A 21,604-nucleotide genomic window follows, 5' to 3' on the forward strand; every position below is an offset into this window, starting at 1 on the left:
AGTTTGTACCATGCAGGTGCAGCCTTAGAAACAGGATCTTATTTGAAGGTAGGTTATGAACCCACAGGCTGTAAACCAGCAAGGATCATGACATGTATGACTGAGGCATTACACATGATACTAATCCCACATGATCATTCAATCTAACAGCACTGTATGCATTTCCTTTTAGCTGTTACAACCTATACAATATACACCCTCTGTACATATCCAACTTGGAATAGGTTCCCAGGCACTAATTGCTCTTACCTATAGCTCAGTTTTAATATACATGATGCAAAAGAACCATCAACGACTTTTAAATATACACAGAAGAGAAACCAGAGTTACTCAAGATTTTCTGTGTTTTATTGATCTGATACAATATACAAGCATACACAGCAGTATAGGCATGTGTACATGTCTGAATATACGTACATAGATGAAATGCAATATGTATGATACATACAACAAACAAGGCCAGGTATCTGGTCTTGCAGAGATGTGCCCAGCACAGGACCAAAGAGCAGGGTGGAGGCATACGAGCCCTTCACAACCGTAACACTGTCCTATCCTACAGCTGCCTGGGGACCAGGATCCTTCTGTCCTATTGACAGAAAGACAATAGATATTTATTACTCTAGGAATAAAGAGGAAAGTTACTTTTATCTTACCATTGGTTATTATGTTTTCCAGTGGACCCTATGAGTGATCTGTTATTATGCAGATAAATCATGACTTTTTGGCCAAAACTGCCATACTTGCACATCCCTATAGTACCCTCTCCTGAAGCAACCACAGCGGCAGTCAGAATCTACCAGCATGCTAATACAGGTTTTCCACAGTAAACAGTTACTACCATTAATTTGTTATTGACACATTATGAGAAAAAAAAAAAAAAACAAAAAAACCTGTAAACTCGATCAAGTTGGATATCAGGCACCTGTCTGTCTGATTTACATGGAAAACCACACTTGCTGGGAGCTGCAAAAGGAGAAACTTCATGGACTCACAGCATACCCTACAAAGAATAAGAAGGTTTGTTAGAAAGCTTGTGGCTATGTTAATATATTAACATTTTCAGCTCTTGAAAACAGAAAGAATACTGGTGATACAGTTCCAACAGGCGTATTTTGCTTGTTAAACAAAAACATTTCAAGCCATACATTTTTCCACAGACTACCGTCATTTAATAACCTAGACCTGAATTTCTTCCTCTGTTGCAAGTTCATGGCTTGGACAAATAAGACACGTTCCTATCATTCTCCCATTAGACATTACTGGAGAAGCAGTAGGTGTCTGCATGGTAAGTAAAGATAGAGAGGGAGAAAAACTGGGGGTCATAGCTGGTGAAGGGTATCCAGAATTTTGGATAAATGGAGAACGAGGGTATTTTTTAAATACTTGCACTGATATTGTATTTGGCATTCGAGGGGGCACTGTCCTTATGCCAGGTTGAGCTATTGACGTTATCAAGGGAGGAGGAAAATTAGAAGATTTCTTTTCCTTAGGGAAGCTATGAATGTGTACACTTTCATCCTTCAGTTTTGCAATATCATTAAACACTGAGGCAAGAGGTTGAAATCTGGGTTGCCAGATGAGCACATTATCCCAGTTGTAACCAACTCTAAGATCCTCATCAGAGGTGCCACGAGTTACAAGCGAATCATACCCAGAGTCCTGCCTATCCGATATCAAGGCATATTCTCTTGTGAGGTCTGCCATTATGTCCTTCTCTTTTATTCCAATTTTCTTTAGTGTCTGGGACAACATTGTGTTCTTTGTATAGGCAACATCACAGGCTTCTTCTCCACCTTCACCTTGAATGGCCTGCATGCTCTCCATACTTCGTGTGGTAGCCACATCATTTTCACCAGACTGCCAGGAGAACTGGTCAGACTCTCTTGGGATTCCCGAATCTGGTACCCGTGAGCCTTGCTCACTCAACACAGAGCCGGCCCTCTTTCTACAAGGATGTTCATTGATCCTTTTGATTTCCTCATCCTCCGCTGTTTCTCCTTCAGCAGAACTGCGGCCACTGGAGTCTGAATGCCTGCAGGGGACACCACCATCCTTCCTCTCTTCGATTCCTGCCAAGCTCAGCCATTCTGCTATGGCACCCATGGGAAGCATACTGCTCTCAGTACTTTGGATTTTCTGGCAGTCCTCATCTTCTCTGGCCAAATTGAAATCAGAAGCCGAGGAGGATACTGCTTCTTTTTCCACACCAGAGTTCATTGTATCTTTCTGCTTATGTCTCAGAATCAGTGCAATAAGGCTGATAGAAAGCAGCAGGAACACTATCAAGGAAACAGAAAGGCTAAAGGTCAGGCTGTATGCTGACACGATGGGATAACTCTCAGGAGAATTAGAAACATTCACAAAAACAGTGCATACAGTGAACTTTGATTCCATTTTTGGGCTCTGTGCTTTTATCAACAATTCCAGGCTGTCATCATTCCATTTGCTGCCATTTTTCTTTCTATGAACACTTTCAGTCAAATATATATTACCACTGGTTTGATTTACAGAAAAGAATGGAGAAGTTTTTAGCAGTGAGTAATGAACAACTCCATCTAGTCCACCATCATTATCTGACGCTGTCACTTGGCCAAGCAACTGGCCTGCTTCGTTTTTCTCAGGGAGATTGAAGAAATACCGATCTTGTGCAAACACTGGGTCAAATTCATCCTTTCCCTCAATATCTACCTGAACTGTAACTGTGGCCAGTGAGTCACCTTTGTCTTTTGCTTGGATTATGAGACAGTACCTATTCTGACGTTCAAAGTCAAACATTTGCTTTGTATGAATATCTCCTGTCAAAGCGTCAATGAAAAACATATCATGGTCTCTAGGAACTTCACGTTGAGCCAAACATGAAGACTGGATGGAGTAGGTAAGATGTCCGTAAGAGCCTTTATCAAAATCCAGTGCATTAATAGAGCACACAAAAGAAAAAGTAGGCAAGTTTTCACTGACAATACAGTTCATGCTGGGAAACAAAAACAGTGGGGCATAATCATTGTCATCTAGGACACTAATATGGACAACAGAAAAAGCCACATTTTTTACATCAGCTCCTCCATCTGTGGCTTGGACAAGTAAAGTGAATTTCATGGTATCCTCATAATCCAGAGTTTTTATCAAATCCACTGATCCAGTTTTCCCATCCAAGGAAAAATACTGTTTGTCATTTCCAGAGATTATAGCGTAAGTGATCTCTGCATTAGTGCCCACATCACGGTCATTTGCTGAAACTTCAGTGACATGACTATGTACAGAGGTGCTTTCTTTAACATGAATATGGTACTCTGGGCTGCTGAATACTGGAGGATTATCATTGACATCCAGTACAGTTATTAGCACGGTAGCAGTGGAATTCAAGGAGGGCATTCCATGATCAGAGGCAAGGAGGATCAAACGATGAGAAGCAGCAGTTTCCCTGTCAAGAATATTGCTCAAAACAAGATTGCCAACGAGTTTGTAGGATGTTTCTGACTCCATGACACTTGTTTCCACAGTGAATAGATTCTCAGCATCACCATCAATAATAGAGTATTCCATGTATGTATTTTCATGTGTCCAGTCATAGTCAACTGCTGAAAACACGAGGACACTTTCTCCAACTGAGGCATTCTCTCTCACACTGAGATTGTACAATGCCCTTGTGAACTGAGGGGCATGGTTATTTACATCTTCTATGTGTACCTCTACGGAGGTGACTGCACTCAGGGCAGGATTGCCACCATCCATGGCAGCTATCAGAAGCTGAATACTGGTATTGTTTTTCAGCTGTGACATTGGTTTGGTAGTGTACACTGAACCTGAAAATAAAATAGACATAATAAAAACCCACACTCATTAAGACATGTAAATGTTATTGCAAAAGCTGAATCTTATCAGTCATGTCTAAAAATGACATGGTTGTAATGTAATGGTTGCACACCCCAAAGTAATTCTACGAAATCACAGCTAATGCTCTAAGCCAAGGCCTACCCACAATGATGCAGTATCAAATACACATACTGCATTTAGACTACCAAAAATGTATCTTCCTTATAGCAGGCTGAACATGTAAACTGTAGAAAACAAGAGGCAAAATAAAACATTCAAAAAATTCATCTCACAAATGCCTGGGAACAGAAAGTGACATGCACTTGCTCACTGAACAACAGTTACACATCGTTTTCACAGTATCTGATGATCTCTGAAGCTGACATTATCAAAAGTAATACATACACATGCATACTGAGACACACACACACCCACAATTTGCTACCTCCCAGAGTGTTACAGACTTCGGTCAGAAAAATCAGTAAATCTCTTCACTATTAAAGAAAATTATGTACTTTGGAAAGTGTGTTCTCAATTTAGAAAACTTTTAAAATCCATTTAGGATTATTGAATAACAAGTACTGTAAAGTAGAAATCTTAAAAACATACAGCCCAAAATGTAGAAAAACTCCATTATGATATGTTCATCTTATTCTGAAAAATAGTAGATATGAACTTAAATTTAATGCAGCCTAATATGTGATCTGAAATGTCATGAGACAAAACAAAACATATATCAACATTTTATTAAACTACATCAAGGAAATAGCACCTATGAAATGCTGTAAGTAGATATCTTGTGCATGGTTCAGGGACAAATAGAACCCTGGTCTTTGATAATATCAGTTCTACAGAGATAATGGCAGATTTAGCCAAAATATATGGTGGACTTCAGTCATCAATGATTTCCAGAATTGATCACTGGAAATAGGTGAGGAATGGAATAAGACTTTTCAGTTTACAGTGAATAAGCTGAAATAATAAACTATGCTTACAGACTCACCATTCTTATGATCAATAGAAAATCCCTCAGAGGAGGAGAGGATTTTGTAGGAAATCATTCCATTATGCTGTGAATCCCTATCCACAGCAGAGATAGTCAGAACAGTGGCACCCACTGAAATGAGTTCTGGAAAGCTCACCTGGCACGTAAAGTAAAATGACAGTTTTGATAAAACTTAATGAAATATTTTGAACATAAAAAGATACATTTCCCTTCATTTGATCTGGTTAGGGGAAAAAAAAAAACACACAAATACAATTCCCAACTTTGTAAAGTTTCACCTACCCATTTCCTTCAGGGACAAAACGAAGAGCTGTGATATTGAAAATATTGCATACAATATAGCCAAAATTTATAGTAAGATTTAAATAGTAGTAAAATCCATCTAGTTCAGGTTTAGTTATGAAAAATTCAATGAATTGCTGAATTTCTCTTCAGTAATACACTAATGGAAGGAATACTTCACAGCACTCTCCCTGGCACTCTCCCTGGCTTTCTCACAGGCTTTTCTCCCTGCTTTCAGAAATATCTTGATTTCTACAGATACAATACAGTTTCCAGTGCCAGTCTGGGGAATCTAAAACAAACAAACAAAAAACCAAAAACAAACAAAACCCCCACAACTCCTAAACCCTGAAAATTCCAGCACTAGAGCCTGAATAATCACCAGATTACTCCTGTAATTTAATTTGAAAAAACATTTTTTTGTTTTCTTCACTTAATCTGGAAAGCCAAGCCAGTCCTTGCTCTTCTTAAGAGCTTCCATTATCTTTAAAGGACAGTAAAAGGGTAAAAATTACAGGACTGTGAATAGGGAATTATACATATCGTTGTCTAAAAAGAAGCAGTGTACCATACTGTCCAGGCAACATATCAAAACATCAGGACTGTGGAGAGAGTTCAGCTGTTTATGTTAGCATAGTCAATAGAACTGTACTGATTTACATCAGTTCATAACCCTGCCTGTAAGGTCTGCTTCTATCTACAAAAAATTCCTAGCACCTGCACAAGCAAGTACTTGCCTAAACTATTCGTCAAAATCAGACACACACGAGTGTTGAGAAAAACTTAAGGCCAGATCTAGAAATCATTTGAGCATTAAAAGTGTATTTTTTTCTGGGATCTTGACTTAAAAGTCTAAGTGGGTGATTTACACAAAGCCTGACAACTCAGATGCCTGAAAGTTTCACAGGTGCCTAGAGCCTGACCCACAGTTATCTGAGCAGCTAAACTGCTTCCCCCACACATGCTCAGAGGTTGAAATTTCTCTACTAAGCCAAATGTTTAAACTTATTTCTTAAAACTGTCTGAGATTTACAAATGAAGCATTACTAAATCAAAGTCTTCTGTGGTGCCTCATATATTTGGCTCTGAGCACACCCTGCACACAAAAAGCACCAAGTCAAGCAAAGAGCTCAGTCCACGGGCCCGCAGAACAGCTGAGGCCTGCAGGCACCACAGGAAGCAGCCATCTTGTCCAAGCCCTGCTCAGAGCAGGGTCACCTAATGCACATAGCTCAGGAGCACATATGCTTGTGGTTTTGGATAACTCCAAGGATGGAGACTCCACAGCCTCTCTGGGCAACCTATGCCAGTGTTCAATCACTGTTAGAACAAAAAGTTATTCCTGAAGTTTAAAAGGAATTTCCTGTATTTCAGTTTGTGCCCATTGCCTCTTGCCCTGTCACTGGGCACCATGAAGAACTGTCTGGCTTTTCTTTACTCCCCCCACCAGGTTAGGATACATTGGTAAGATACCTCCTGAGCATCTTTCTTGCCAGACTGAACAATCCACGCTCTAGGCTCTCTTGGGCAAGCCCCACAGCCTAGCCACACATGAATGAGGCCTAAAGAGAGGACTGCTTTGGCAGCCTCATCTCCCCTGCAGCTCCAGACTGTCTCTCTCCTGTCTGTAACCCTCATCGAAGCCCCACAGCCTTCGTCTCCCATGAAGAAGTCAGGCCTATTATTTAATTAAAAACCTTTATGTGGATTCCGATTCTGTGTGCTTATTGGCATGGCGCACCGGGCACGAACCCACGGACAACATCTTGGTGGCCTGTGGCTCCTAAAACAGCTTTGGTTCAAAACATGTCAGACAACTTGTCTTCTACAATTGTCTAGTAGTTCAAAAGCTGAGCTGTGCCTTCAGTCTAGTAGGAGCTGTACGGGAGGTCAAAACCGATACACCCCCACTGCCTAGAAGAGTGCCATGGCTATAAAGCAGGGCTACATGTTACAAACATACATGTTTAACCTACCACAGGGACATTTACTACACCTCTGAAAAGCTGCATAACTGGAAGAGCTGCATAACTGGAAATGAAGAAATGCATGCCATAGTAATTGGGCCAAAATAAACGTACCAACTTGTTTACCATTCTGTCAGAAGGAACAATCAGTCCTGAACAATGGACACTGCTCCCCAAACTGGTTTTGGATTATATCCAGTAAGTGTGTGATGAATGCATAGTGTAAGGAGTACAGCTAGCATTCACACCACTTTTCTTCTGAAGCCAGAATATACAAACACAAAAACAGAACAAGTCTTCCAGTCCTTTCAGCAGAATTCTTAGGAAAGGGCAGGGGTTTCCTAGAAGAGCATTTTGCACGATCTGCTGTTTCTGTTCTCAGTAATAGTTTGCAGAGACCTCCCTTCTTAGTGGTGATCAAATACATTTTTAACACACAAATGTGAACAAGCCCTCCCACTACTTATCCTCATATAGAGAAGGACATCACACATTTGTTGTTTGTTTCCCACTTCCCCACCTGATATGAATCCTGAGTAAACACTGGTGGGTTATCATTGATGTCCAAAACAAGGACTGTGAGTTCTGTTTCTGTTTGATGGACAGAATCTGAAACTATGATTTCCAGCTTATACACAGCAGTTTCTTCAAAATCTAATGGTTCCACCACTGTGACTACACCGGTGTGTTGATCGATAGCAAATTTCATTCCAGAACTATTGTCATCAGTAAAGCCAAACTGAAGTGCTGGGTTGGAGTCCGCATCAGTTGCTGACACTTGAGTCACTGTAAAACCAGGAAGGACATCTGAAACAATAATTTTTGGAGTAAGTAAGTCATAGCTAAAGATGATATTACAATTTCTGAGGATTTTGCCAATTTTCTAATACTAAATCTTAGGCATATGTAATCTTTCTGCCTTAGATTTTTTTTTGTCTTATGGCTTCATGTTTTAGAATAAAAGCAAGATCCAGAAATAATACAGAAACAAGTAGCAGATTTCTTCACATGCTTCTGCTTCTTCCCAGTTTTAGTCTGGGTTTTCTTTAGGCTTTCACAGATGCAGTATACTGATAACTGCTTCTTCACCAGCAACAGGAACTTCCATGTTTTTCCACATGGCAACATGTGGAAATGTGATATATGTTTAGCTGACATGAATTTACTGAACGGTGTCACAAAATTCCACAGGAATATTTAACTGAGGCATTAACTGAGTCTCCTGGTCTTTCTAGAATCAACAACCGCAGTTATGATAGCTTTTCCACGGGAGGAAGAGGCCACTAGAGAAATATCCAGCCAGAGCCACATGGCACAAAACCTTAAGGGCTCAATATATATTTCTAGGAGATTTAGAAATTGTATACAGACAGCTTTTGTCATGTGTCAAATTGACAGTACCACAGATTCCAAATTGAATCCGACTATCAGTGATAATCTAATCAAGCCTGGAGCTAACAGAAACTAAACCATTTCCCATTTGCACACCTGGAGCATTAAGCCTCAAACATGTTGTGCCATGCCCTCAGGCAAATGTTCTTAAACTGAATAAAAAATAAATAAATAAATAGCCAGTACTTTACAGCTGCTGTGCATCCATGGCTCCTGTTCTTGTCATTACCAGTGGGAGCTAAATTTAGAAAAAGCTAAAAAAAAATCACTGGAAAGACAGCCTTGATACATTCTGTTAACAAGAGGATTGGACTAAGTCTTTATAAACATGCTGCTGCTTATCTTAATGCATCACATATATGATGTCTGTAATTGAAACTGCTGGGCTTAGGACTTAAGATATGCAAGTGCTGAGCTAATGTCACACAACATACCAGATGGGATGAGAACTCTGGAGGTCTGGGCCCTTTTCTTCGTGTTCATCAACTAGATCAAGCTACATAGCACTTTAAAGTTTCATTCAAATTTACAGAAAGAATTTCTTTCATCACAATGAACTTCAGAATGTCTAATTTCTAGCAATGCTGGTTTTAACACCAAGTATTGTTATTGCAGAAAAGAAGAAATTGAAGACATCTGAACAATATGACATTGGAGTCCAAAAGGAACAGATTACAGATGTATTTCTGTAGAGTTTGTTTTTCTTTCTGAATTGCCTATGATTTTATTCCAAACTGTTCTTAAATACAATGTCTACAGAGTAAGAACAATGCCTCTGAGAACAAAAGCAGATCACATTTTACTTTGATATTTCAGTATTAATATGATCCATTATCCTTTTGACTATAATCTTACGGTTAAACAACTCACTGAAAGTACTGTCGTGGTCTGACAAATCCTGATCTTATCACCTAGCTGTACCATGACACTTACTTTCTGGGACCTCCACTTCCCCCAGTGGTTGGACAATCGGAGCATTGTCATTAACATCTACCACTTGTATCCTCACAATACTTGTAGCAGAAAGTCTAGGGTTTCCTTTATCAGCAGCTTGTACAACCAACCTACAATTAAAGGAAGCAGCAATTGTCACCATCTGTCAAAATTCACAGAATTATTCACCAATGATATAAACAGGGAAAAAAACAGGTTAGCTCTTTCAGCTCCTTGTTGCTCAATGTAAACTCCATCTTTCTTTCCATAAGGGTGACTGTCTGCAGTTTTATGATTTGTCTCTTGTATGAACGATGTCCAAAAGACTCTAGGTGGCAAAAATATACTGAAAACAATGACAAAAGGATGCATTTATTTCACGCAATTTCATATGAAATGCAGGTAGTTAAAAAAGCTAGCAAGACTCTTGCAAATAAGACATTTCTCCAGAAAGCAACTCAGAGCAGGAATAAATTGTAAGTATTGAATTGTCCTTTGGAGGAACCTGACTGTCCTCATTGATTACGGAGAGACAACAGAAACAAGAAAATCAGGTGTTATGAAAACTTCCAAAGTAATACTCAGACAATGTCTGTGGAGATATAGAATAACCCCCCCATTATATTATTAAGCGATAAAATGAAACTACTGAATACAGACACCATTTCTCGAAGTTCCCACTGGTTTTAGTGGGACCAGAATCTCATAGTCAGATTAAGAGAGCTTGCCTTTAGGCATCCATGTTAGGCCTGCATAAGGATCAGTAGTGAACTGTCAACAACGTTTTGATTTCCACAAACAACATAGCAAAGAAAACAATAAGCAAGGATAAACACAGATAGAAGGATGTTTACTCTGTGGGAACCAGCTTCTAAACAATAGAGAGAAAACTGTTACTGTAAGCAAAAAATTCTTTCTTCACTCTTCCCCACAATTATGAATTATCCAGAATGAAATTTAAAATTAAATCTAACTCAGCAGGTGCTCTAAAAAAAGAGATGATTGAAAACAGATAACATCAAGCTACAAGAAAGAATTTACATGTCAGGACCCAGCATATCTATTAAATGTTTTGGGTACTAACAATTTTTATGTGTGTCATGCTTCCTGGGTCTCCTTACAGATCTCCTGAAAGTTTAATTTCTCCCTCTAAGTCACAATTGCTGTTCAAAGTGTCATGGAGATACCAACTTCTAAAGGTTCACATGACAGTACAGAAAACCAAGGCTGTAACTCAAGCTGTGGATGGCACTTCCACTCCTGAACCACATAAACTCTGCTCTGGGTGCCCCTGTGGTTTCTGACACTGAGAGAACACAACTTGAATTGCCGACTAGTATTCAGTCAGTGACCATGTATAATTCCATACATAAAGTGTATTTTTTCTAGAATGAATATTGGGAAGGTACATATGGAAATATTTTACTAAAAATAATCACTTTCTAAGGTTTCAGGAAAAAACTCCCATAAAAATATCTCAGCCAAGGCATTAAAATTAAGGTTCTGTCAACACTTTCATTACAATCCCTCTTACAAGAGGCTTAGAACTTCTGGGGATGAAAATGTTCAATTTAGATAAAATAAACAACTCCTTGCAAATTGGAAAGAACCAATGGTGTCATTTTGAAATTAAACAGCATAACACTTTTAAAAGCTTCTTTTGCTATTCACTTTTCACCTAGCAACACGATTAAAAAAGTATTAATAAAGAGAAGGGATATGAAGCTTCAGACTCCTTGAACAAATTGTCTATTTAAATTGCTAGAATTCCAACATAAATACTGAAATAAGTCAGGCTTCCAATTAAAGATAGATATCAGAATTGTTAGACTTACATGTTCAATGCTTCACTAACAGCAAACATCCTTCCTTGAAGGATTTATTACAGGCATTCTTTAAAGTACTACTCGTAAATAAAATGTATTATGCTATTTAAGTGACTAAAAATCAGGACTGATGTTTCTGATTCAGTGAAAAACTGAAAAAGAAACTCCAAATGAAGTACTCTGCATATTAAGTTAACACAAAGCATTCCCTTTAGGAGACTATTATCTTACACTGATATTTAAAAAAAATCATATTCTGTTCATCTTTTTAATGTGGTTTTCTAAAAGTTATTCTGGTTCATAAGAACTGTGATTGGATGATTAAAAATTTGAGGCCCTGGAGGATCAGAAACTTGCAAATACTTTAACTGATGCCCCAGCCATATGGGAAAAAAAAGTAATTTCCACTAACACATATAAAGCAACCTAATTTTTGTAGAGATTGCAGTATATAAAAAGGGTATATTTATGAATCAGGATGCTCTTTCTCTCAAGGCATGATTTGTTTTCTTTCTAAATTCAAGTATGGCACGACTGATAAAGAAAAATTGTCACATCCACTTGATTGTATTTACTCACAATTTCTTGGAAAACAGGAAAAAACTAATATTGAGCACAAGACAACTTATAGATGGAAACAAATTACAGAAGAATCTTTATCTGATTATACAGGAAGTTTGAAATATATTCTATTTTAAATCAAAAAACAGAACATGTCCCTGCTTTTTGGATTTGGTTTGAGTGCTTTCCCTCTGCCTTTATGTATAAAAAAAAATGGTTCCAGAAAAGGAATGGCTGTGTAGTTCTTAATGAACTGAAAACCAGGAACTGTCATCATTCCTCTAGTGAATCATCATGCTCACTTATATCAGTAAGTGCTGCAATTGATTGAATAAAACTATTTTCCTTCTTAACTTTGAGAAGTACCCAAGAATCCATGGTACAAATGGCCAGTTTTAGGGCTGTTTTCAATGCTGCCTGGCTTGCACCCAGGCTCTGTGGCTAATGGATATCAACTGAAAACTGTAAAACACATACCATGAGCAATCTCATGCTGAAGTGAACAAAAAGAAGAATAAGGTTTTATAAGATCCCTGCATACAAACCTGTAAGATGAAGTGTTTTCACGATTTAGGATTGTGTTAGTTGCTAAAATCCCTCTTGCTGAATCAATTAGAAATGTTGCATTTTCGTTACCAGATAAAATTGAGTATTCGGTTTCTCCATTCAGCCCACTGTCAAGGTCAGTTGCAAATATCTGTTTAGGAGGAAACCTGAGGCTTAATTCAAAATGGCAGAACATTATTTCAGCAAGAAAAAAATATACTACAGTTATCTATTTCTGCTTACTTTCCTCATGACAGCACAGATTTAAGCAAATAATCATATTGGCCCTCAACACAAGTGTCATGTGAGGTCATGAAATCTGCTCATGAATTGAGATAGTATGCACATAAATTCTTTGCCCACACAATTTGAAATTCAACTACATAAAGCATTAGAGGTGAATGTAATCATTTTTACACTGTTTACATTACTATAATGTTTCTGTTAGAATCCTATCTCTGTTTAGTGCCTAAAAATGAACTTTCTCACTAGTCCAGGACTACCCTTTAAAGCATTACTGCTATACAGATAAAGGGTAAAAGGAATTATTAAAGTTTTCAAACCTTTCATTGGATGGTTCATTAATTACTTTTTAAAATAAAAACCAGCAGCGTAAATGTTGCTATAAAAGCAATATTGTTAATAACATTCAACAGCAGCGCACAGGTTCCTCAAAGATTTTTCTGACTCTCTTCAACGAGTTGTCTTTGTATTTTTCTGGTTGTTGAACAAGCATTATAATGAGTACAGGATCCAAACCATGGCAGAGGCAACCAGTCAGACGGAATAAAGGAAACATAGTAGAATGTATCATGTCATAAAATTTTGACTACACATCTGGGTTGACTGCCTTTTGATTCTTCTCCATTGCTGGACATATGTTTCTCTAAATACAACGTCCATCAGTTTCTAATCGCTTTGCCTGTGAGGCATTTGTAGCTTTCCATTTATTTATTCTCTAGAGGAGGAATATCTTTAGTACCTAACATGACCCTCACTGTGACCTGACTTGCAATGCAAGAACATGTACTGAGGAAATTATGTGTTCTTCTAGTCCATCTGATGTCTTCTTTTGCTCTAACGTGGCCAGCTGGAAACACTTTCAGAGAATGGATCCATTCAGAGGAAGAAGTGTTTGCACATTTAAATTGAGACAAGCTGCTCTTTAAGCATGAGATTTTAAATTGAACACTTGGATTTGACTCCACTCCTAGTCTGATGGGTTGAAAGTATTCTTTTTATTGCTACAGCCCTTTCACAGTAGATGCATTAATGCAGGACCCAGCCTACATTGTAACCAGAACCATAGCTTTGAATAATTCTTTTCAACTACTTGAAGAGATAAACAGAATATTAAAAAAAAGAAGAATTTTAAGTCCAGCTGCACAACTAGTACAAATATAAAGATTTTTAAATAATATAAATGAGATATTTCTCCTTCAACTTGATAAAACTGAAAGACCTGAAGCATGGTGTAGACTAAATCATTGAATATTTTAGATATGCAAGCAAAGTAGTAGCTACACCAAGAACCCCACTCTTGATTTTTGAAAGATGATAGTGGTCCAAAACAGACTAAGACTGCATTCGTGACCAAATTAACCAAACTTGTATCTTCGCAGGCTGAGTTCTGTAGTTACAAACATTTACTTACCTGTATGATGACTGTTTTAGCAGTTTGGCCTTCCCATACCGATGCTTTGTAACAGCTTTGCTCAAATTTCGGTAAGTTGTCATTCACATCCTGTATCAAAATAGTCACTCCACAGAGCGCTGAATCCAAACTATTTTCAGCCAAAACTGAAAGATGTATTTTATTCTTAACTTCATAATCAAGAAACTTTGGCTCTTTTACTGTGATTGTACCTGTTTATGAGAGAAAGAGATGACATGCATAGTTAGGAAAGAACACCAACAAAAGCAGTTACGAAACCTATAATGTATGTGGTCTCCTTTGCTGGACACACCACAGAAGTTCAGCAAGCTTCCCACTGTGTCCTCCCTATACCTGACATCATCTTCTAAGTGCAAGTTATTGGATAAATCTCAGCTAAGTTCTTACTGATCAACCACTGTGTTGGCAATTTCCTAAAGCAAAAGAAATCAACTTGTAGAGGGGTTAGAGAGGAAGAAAGTGGCTGTGTGATGTGGGTTCCTTGACATGTGACAATGGACCAGCTGTGTCTCAAGAGACTCCTGGCTCTCATCTGCAGCGTAGCTACATCTAATGCTCCATTTATATACAAACAGGGCAATAGCTGTATCTGACAAATAGGCAAAGCACTTAGATTCCTTCTGATGCAGTGAGTTTCCCCACCAACTGTTATTCTGTCAAAAATAATCAGTGACTGAGACAACAGACAGAACTAGACATCTCCACGTTACATCTGAAATTTCCTTGGAAATCTGTCGTCATCATTTCAACGTTCTAATATAGTGATATATTAAAATTCTTCATTAGCATCAAACATAGCCCATTTGTATGTCAGTTTCCTTAGATTTCAAATTGAGTTTTGCATTAATTTTTCAGTAATGATGCCATGAATATCTATATTCCAAAATTGTGATAGCGTAAGGCCCCAACTACCGTGTCTTTCTAAGCTAGTACTTCTTATTTTGTTTTCTAAGACAAGCGGCAATGATTAATTGTTGTTTATGGATCTCTCCAGTGATCAAGAGTTGTGTTTTGAACGTAAAGGTGGCAGGTAGTCTATATCCAGCACAATACTTAAAAATTATCACATTCTGTATACAGAAAAAAAAAAGTACAGTGGCAGAAGGAATACATTTCAAGAAGGCAGAGAGTAACTGAAAGATCCTTGGGTAGCAACATGGAGCAAAGAATCAAGTTTGAGAAACATCACCTATGAGGACAATGTGAAAGAACCAGAGCTTCATTCTAGAGAAGTGCACACAAAGAAGAAATAGGGTAACGCTCTTCAAATACATTAAAGACAAAGGCAAAAACTCTTTATATCTATTGCTATTAGGTTAAGAAGTAATGAGTTGAAATTCTTTCAGCAGACATTTGGGTAAATTTGAATAAAAACTTTCCAGCTGCAAAGACTTGTAGAGACTACCAAGTTTGCAGAATTACTATCGCTGGAGGTTGTTAAGAACATGACAGACTAATGCCTGTTAGATTTAGGCACAGTTGGTTCCCTTTCTGTGGCAGGGGACAGATTAGTTTACATCCTTGGGTCACTTCTAACTATAGTTTATGTGATTCAACAATATAATAAATTCCCCTAATAAGGGGAAAGTTTCTAGATAGTATAGTGGATGTCTGGTAACAGCAAACAATTCTGGAGATTTTTTTATTTTTATTTTTTCCAAAGCAGGGTTAATTAACATCAGTGCTTGAAAACTGAAGAGGAGCAGACCTCTATCTGTTATGAACACCTAAGTTACAGAGGGCATCAATACAACTCCAAATACTTCTGCTTTATAAAGAATGGGTAGAGAGCCACTGGTGTCAAAATTAGTATTGAGGAAAGAACTGCTCTTAAAAGTATGGAAAGGCAGCACTTCAATATTTTCTAAGAAATGGGAAAAAGGTTTTATTACATTTACACCAACTATTTCAATACTCAACTACAATGGCTCAAAAGTCTCAAAGGAAGATTTGCGACATCCTGGGCTACACAAATCCCACTGGTGTTTGTGAAGAAAGTGCTTATGAGACTTAAAACATTGTGTAACCATTTTGCAACTTGGCTGATAAAAAACAAAACAAAACAAAAAAATAGTAGCATCTCTTTTTTCTTTTTTTGGCATTCGATATTTTTGGGCAGTTGATATTGGAGAAGATTCACTTCCTCAGGGATAAACTTGCCTGTGACTATGACAGTCATTCAGCTTAACACTTCTAGCTTTATTTCAGTGAAATGAGAAGGACTTGGAAATCAAGCATATGCACTTCTAAGTGCCTCTCATCTGAACAAAACAAAATCATTTTAAACTGTCCATCTGCAGCAAACATTAGCAGCTCTGCAGGAGTTCACTGCTTGGTGCCTGGTGACAGCAGAATAATCAGAGATGAAAGCCACCAGGAAGTCAGAGAGAATGGCATTTGTTAAGAGTACAACCTATCTACGCTACTTCTGAGGAAAACTGCTTATACTGTCTACGGCCAGCCCAAATAGACTACGGCTGTTCAAAAGGCAGCTTTCTTGCTGCTCATATTCAGAAGGAACTGAAGCAAACGGAGAAGTTACGCTCTCTTACACACCAGGGAAGAGACCACACTCTTTAACCTAGACAGACACTTGAGAAAAACAACCAAGTTTACCTGTAATTGGGTGTATGGAGAATACGCTTTCCTCATCACCAAGGATACTGTATTTTATGCTTTCTCCTGTAAATTTGTGTTCATAAGCTTCTACAGTTAGAAGTGATGTACCTATGGAAACAAGACATTTTCATAATGTCCACTTGATAAAGTTTTATTGCGCTTTTATATTACTTTGAGTGATAGCAGATGCACAGCCAAACACACGTGAACTAGCCTAGCTGCTTATTATCGATTTGAAATAGTAGACAAGAAAAACAAATCCTCAACGACCTTTCACTGTAATGCAACTTCATAGGCAAGGCACTATCTATCCCTCCTTGCCCAGTAAATTACCTGTCTGATTGTGACTTCATCACCCGCCTAATGAAAGTATAAGTTTTTAACTTCTGTTGATTGCAAACTCCCAAGCACCACCAAAATTACCTCTTAACTGAAGTTACATTTGGAAAAGAAAAAATGATATTATTTTTTCTTTCTAGTGGTGATAACATTGATTGAGTTGAAGGCCAAAATAGACATTGAATATTAAACTCCCTTTCTGAGGTTGTCTGAGAAAGTGTCTTTTTATTTGTGTGGTCTTCTTATTCGGGTTATGCTACCTTTGGTCATTACAATCTAACCTTTTCATGAATTCTGTCAAGGAAAATAGTCCTTCTTGTAGCATGCATAAGAATGCGTGTTACTTCTAAATCACTACAAAGAGGTCCTCTATTTTTCCTTCATTTATCTAAGTTCAATTTGAATTTTTGAGAAATACTTGAAATATTCTTAAAAATTTTAAGTAGTCATTTTCTGACAGATGGAATGAAAAACTGAATGTGTCAAAGACAGATGAGTTGAGCATTATCTGAATTCAGTGAAAAAAAGTAATGATTTAATACAGAATATAAAAGATGTGAAATAAAAATCCTATTTGAAATAGGATTAGAGAAAAAAATTTGAAACTGAATACATTATCCTAATCAGTCATGTTAAACAGAATTGTAGCAAGTTTTATTTAAAAAAATTATCAATATTCTCAAATAACTGTTCTTTTCAAGAGTTATGAAATCTTTTAGCACATATGGTAATTGATTTTTAACCAATTTTAATTGTTTAAATTAATTTTAATTGATTCCATCCAGCTGTGATGGAATGAGGTTACCATACATCCTGAACTCTTCCAAACAGCATTACAGTCAGCTAGCTATTTTATTACATTACAAAGGGCATGCTGTTCACATTCAATTTTGGAAGGAAGGGCTTTATCTTTAGTGTAAATGTGAGAGGAAGTTTTGTTCTTGGTACTGTTACTTATTCATTTTATTTTATTTTAGTACAGTTAGCCACTAATTTTTAAAAACAGGAAATCTTGTTTTATATGCTTTGTAATTTTCTCCTAAAATCTGCCAATTAAAAACACAAACACTCTGATTGTGACAGATACAGTTTTCTGCACTAGTGAATATATTTATTATAAGGGTTCTGGAAATAAGATCTACCCATCCAACAGACGGATACGAAGATTGTGCAGTTGCTTTTAGGATCTAAAATGGGGAACTTCTGGATGATAGTAGGTTGAATGTTCATTGCTGGGCAACTTTGATTTACAATAGAAGACAGCAAAAGGGCAATCATTTATAGCATCCTCCTACCAGAGCTAAAGATAAGAAAAAAAACTCAAGGTCCAGACTGTTTATATTTATCTTCCAACACTGTCAGCAATCTTTCTGTACTTTTTGACTGCTGGCTTTAGAAGAAAACCTACCACAAATACAGCAAGCAGCAGTATTTCCATTTGAATCCGTTTTTCAGGGATTAAGTTAATAAAATGTTGCTCTGGGTCCTCAAATCCTAATACTTTAAGTTTTATATTTTCATGTGATGAAAATTGTTTAAACCTTATTTATTTATTTTTGGCAAAGAACATGTTTCCTTTGTTTCTGATAAATTTCACGGAAAATGACTCCTTTAAACAGCATTTTTTTTTACAGCTCATTGTGAAAAAACATACGACCAAGCTCTGATATCTCTACTGTGACACAAATAAATCCTATACAGATAAATATTAAAAGACAGCACCCATCCAGTAGCTTACAACATCAAGCATACGTGACTCAAACATTGCTCAAGCGGAGGTCACAGCATGTCGCACTGAAGCTTCAGCCCCTACAGCATTCCAAATCACAGTGACTTGTAGCTGCCGAGATGTTGCATGCCAAAATATTGCCTTCACCTGTGGTTCCTCACAGTCCTTTTCCCCCCCTGGAGCTGAAGTTCAGCAGACCCCTTCTTGAGCCATTTCACTGTGCCAAGCTGGTAGAAAATTAACACAGGAGAAAGGGAGCTTTCTGGCTGTAAAGCACAGTGAAATGTCACGGTGAGGATCAGGTCAGCACTGAAGCCAGTATAAGGAAGGATGGAGATGAGGATCACAGCTGACGATAGTCAGATGCTCTTAAAACACTACACAATCAACTTCTAAATTAGTTAAGAATATTAAAGGTGTAAGAAGAGCAGTTTAAAATGTTTATGCTTCGTTTTTCAGTTAAATCACAGACATACTGCTTTTGAAAGTATCTCAAACTGCTTTAAAATATCATGCGTACCAACTTTTACTTTATGCCTGCAGACTTGAAACTGAAGTAGGGGAGCTTGGGCACTATTTGCCTACCTGGCAAAAAAAGCTCATAACAATGTTTGTTGTATTCTGTGTTCGGACATACAATGCACACCAGAACTGAGCTACCATATAATCTATACAATTCTTTTTCTTCTGTCTTCTGCAGTCAGCCTTGCAGTCATTTTCTCCTCCTTTATCATCTAACTCTGATTCATCCTTGTCCTTATTTCTTGAGATCTCTTAATTGCTAATGAAAGAAAAAGCTAACTGAGCACAAAGAGATGACTCGCAGAATAAGAGGCTACATATTTTATATCTGTTAGAAAAAAATGATTCTGCAAATGCAGAGGAGTCAACAAGGTTTTTTGCTGAATCTGTCTTCAAGGAAGTGCTATGCATATAATCATTCAACTGAAAGCCTGGTGAATAATAAGGGTTTCTCTGGGTACCCTCTGAAGAATGCAGAGACCTAATTAAGTATTGACTGGCTTCTAAATGCAGTTTATAATATTTAAATACATTAAATATTCATTATTAAAGAAAAAATAGAAGAATAGGTTTTCTGAAGATCATTAAACTTGGAGGTCATACACTTTAAGTAAAGAAAATCTGACCATAAGAGCCAGTTCCTGAGGTACTTATCTAAAAGACAATTTTAGACTAAATTCAAACTATGGACCCTTGGCTTTGACTTTCATTGTTTATATTGTTTTGAGTTTTGATTCTTTTAAAAATAAACTTAGAGCTTTCCCACTCTATTAGTTAAGGCAGAAATAAAATGAGGAGGAAAAGCCACATTTATTAATACCAGGTCTACAAATAATCAGTATGTAATGTAAATCTCCCTTGGACTGAATACACTGCTGCTATTCATACTTGAAGGGGTCCCAGATCACATATATCCTGTAAGCTAACTTCTATGGGAGTTTTAATTATAATCATGCCTTTTTTCCTGAGAAGTGAAGTATTTGATATGCACTTATACTTATATAAATAAGAAAATACTATAAGCAGAGCAAAACAGATTAATATTTGGTAAAATCTTTCATACTCTTAAAAGAATTTGATCTTCTTTATAAATAGCCTTTTATTAAAAATACAAACTAAAATTTTGGGATGAAACCCTCTAGCTTACCCTGAAGCTTTGTGAGATTTCTTTTAATCAAAACAACTTAAATCAAATCTGATTTATGTTTTCTATAGATTGAGTGGGAGAACATCTGACTATGGCATTCTGTTACCACAGTTCCTTGGGGTATTTCCATGATTTCAGGCTGGATTGTCTAGCCTGACCCATAAATGTATCCACACTTAGGAAAATTTAGGATCAGATTAGTTTATCAATTGCTGCAAAGTTCTCATTTTCATTTTCTTTCTTTTAACTTGTTTCCTAACAAAACCTATCTTTGCTCTTATTATCTTTTCCTGAACAGAAAGAAATTTAGATCTTTCCTGATACAATGCAGGATTAGTGCAAATTAATCCAATCTGTTATGAAAAGGCCGATGCCAGGATCTTCATCTTACTCTCCATGGAAGAGTGAGAATTAAGTTCCTGTGACACATTCTAAAAATATAAGCTTGCTGCATCAACAGATAGACAAACTTCAGAGTTCAGGGCTTCCCTCTCCTTTGCAGAGCAACACGCAATTAATTACTGTACAGTGCTGATTCTAATAAAACAGGGTGTATCTGTGACTCACAGTCAGAAAAAAACATGTTTAGGCCACCCAAAATTACTTGCAAAGCCTGGTCAAATTCATGGAATAAAAAACATATTTTAAATGTCAAGACAAATGTACTTAGGAATTTATACATTTTTTGTATTTGAAATAGAAGCCATAAATGAAGCACTGGTTTCACACACAAAAGAATAATAATAATAATAAACTTTTATCCTGTGGATTCAGTACTTAGAGTGCTCAGAATAGAGTAAGGGAAATGGAAATACTCCTCTACCCGAGGAGACCTGAATCTATACCTTTCTTATTTCCAGAGGGTGTTGTAACCACCATTCTACTGCATTCTCTTCTATTTCCTGTAGGAAGTCTTCCACTTTTTCCAAAATCATGCATGTTTTTTGACAGACAGTGAGAAAACAAGATGGATGCTCTAGTCTGGTGGCTTGGTCACAGTTCACAACTTTTTTGTGAAATGTTTTGCTTTCAGGCTATTTTATCTACGGTCAAAAAAAGTCACTTAATCTAAAGTGTTTTTTCACAATATTGCATATTTTTGGCCTGTTAACTGAAACATTATTAATACTCACAGCATTATCTTAATTTTAAAATACGCTGCTGAAAATTTGGCTTGTAGTCTCAGTGAGGTACATAGGAAGAAATGTCTAAGCAATCCTAGCAGTAGTTTCTGCCACAGCCATCTT

General features: G+C 37.2%; 1 protein-coding gene across 1 annotated transcript in view; it reads right to left on the reverse strand.

Moving 5' to 3' along the window:
- Positions 1-326: 326 nt before the first annotated feature.
- Positions 327-21,604, reverse strand: part of DCHS2 (dachsous cadherin-related 2) — a 103,256-nt gene continuing 81,978 nt past the window's right edge. The window contains exons 15-22 of the mRNA XM_066996550.1: positions 16,618-16,728; positions 13,981-14,192; positions 12,326-12,477; positions 9,394-9,524; positions 7,589-7,875; positions 4,817-4,955; positions 1,652-3,803; positions 327-1,000 (exon numbers count right to left, since the gene is read on the reverse strand). Of these exons, the coding sequence (XP_066852651.1) occupies positions 841-1,000; positions 1,652-3,803; positions 4,817-4,955; positions 7,589-7,875; positions 9,394-9,524; positions 12,326-12,477; positions 13,981-14,192; positions 16,618-16,728 (3,344 nt within the window). The 3' untranslated portion in view covers positions 327-840. The remainder of the gene's footprint in view (positions 1,001-1,651; positions 3,804-4,816; positions 4,956-7,588; positions 7,876-9,393; positions 9,525-12,325; positions 12,478-13,980; positions 14,193-16,617; positions 16,729-21,604) is intronic.

Source organism: Anser cygnoides, chromosome 4, assembly GCF_040182565.1.
Source record: "Anser cygnoides isolate HZ-2024a breed goose chromosome 4, Taihu_goose_T2T_genome, whole genome shotgun sequence".
NCBI lineage: Eukaryota > Metazoa > Chordata > Aves > Anseriformes > Anatidae > Anser > Anser cygnoides.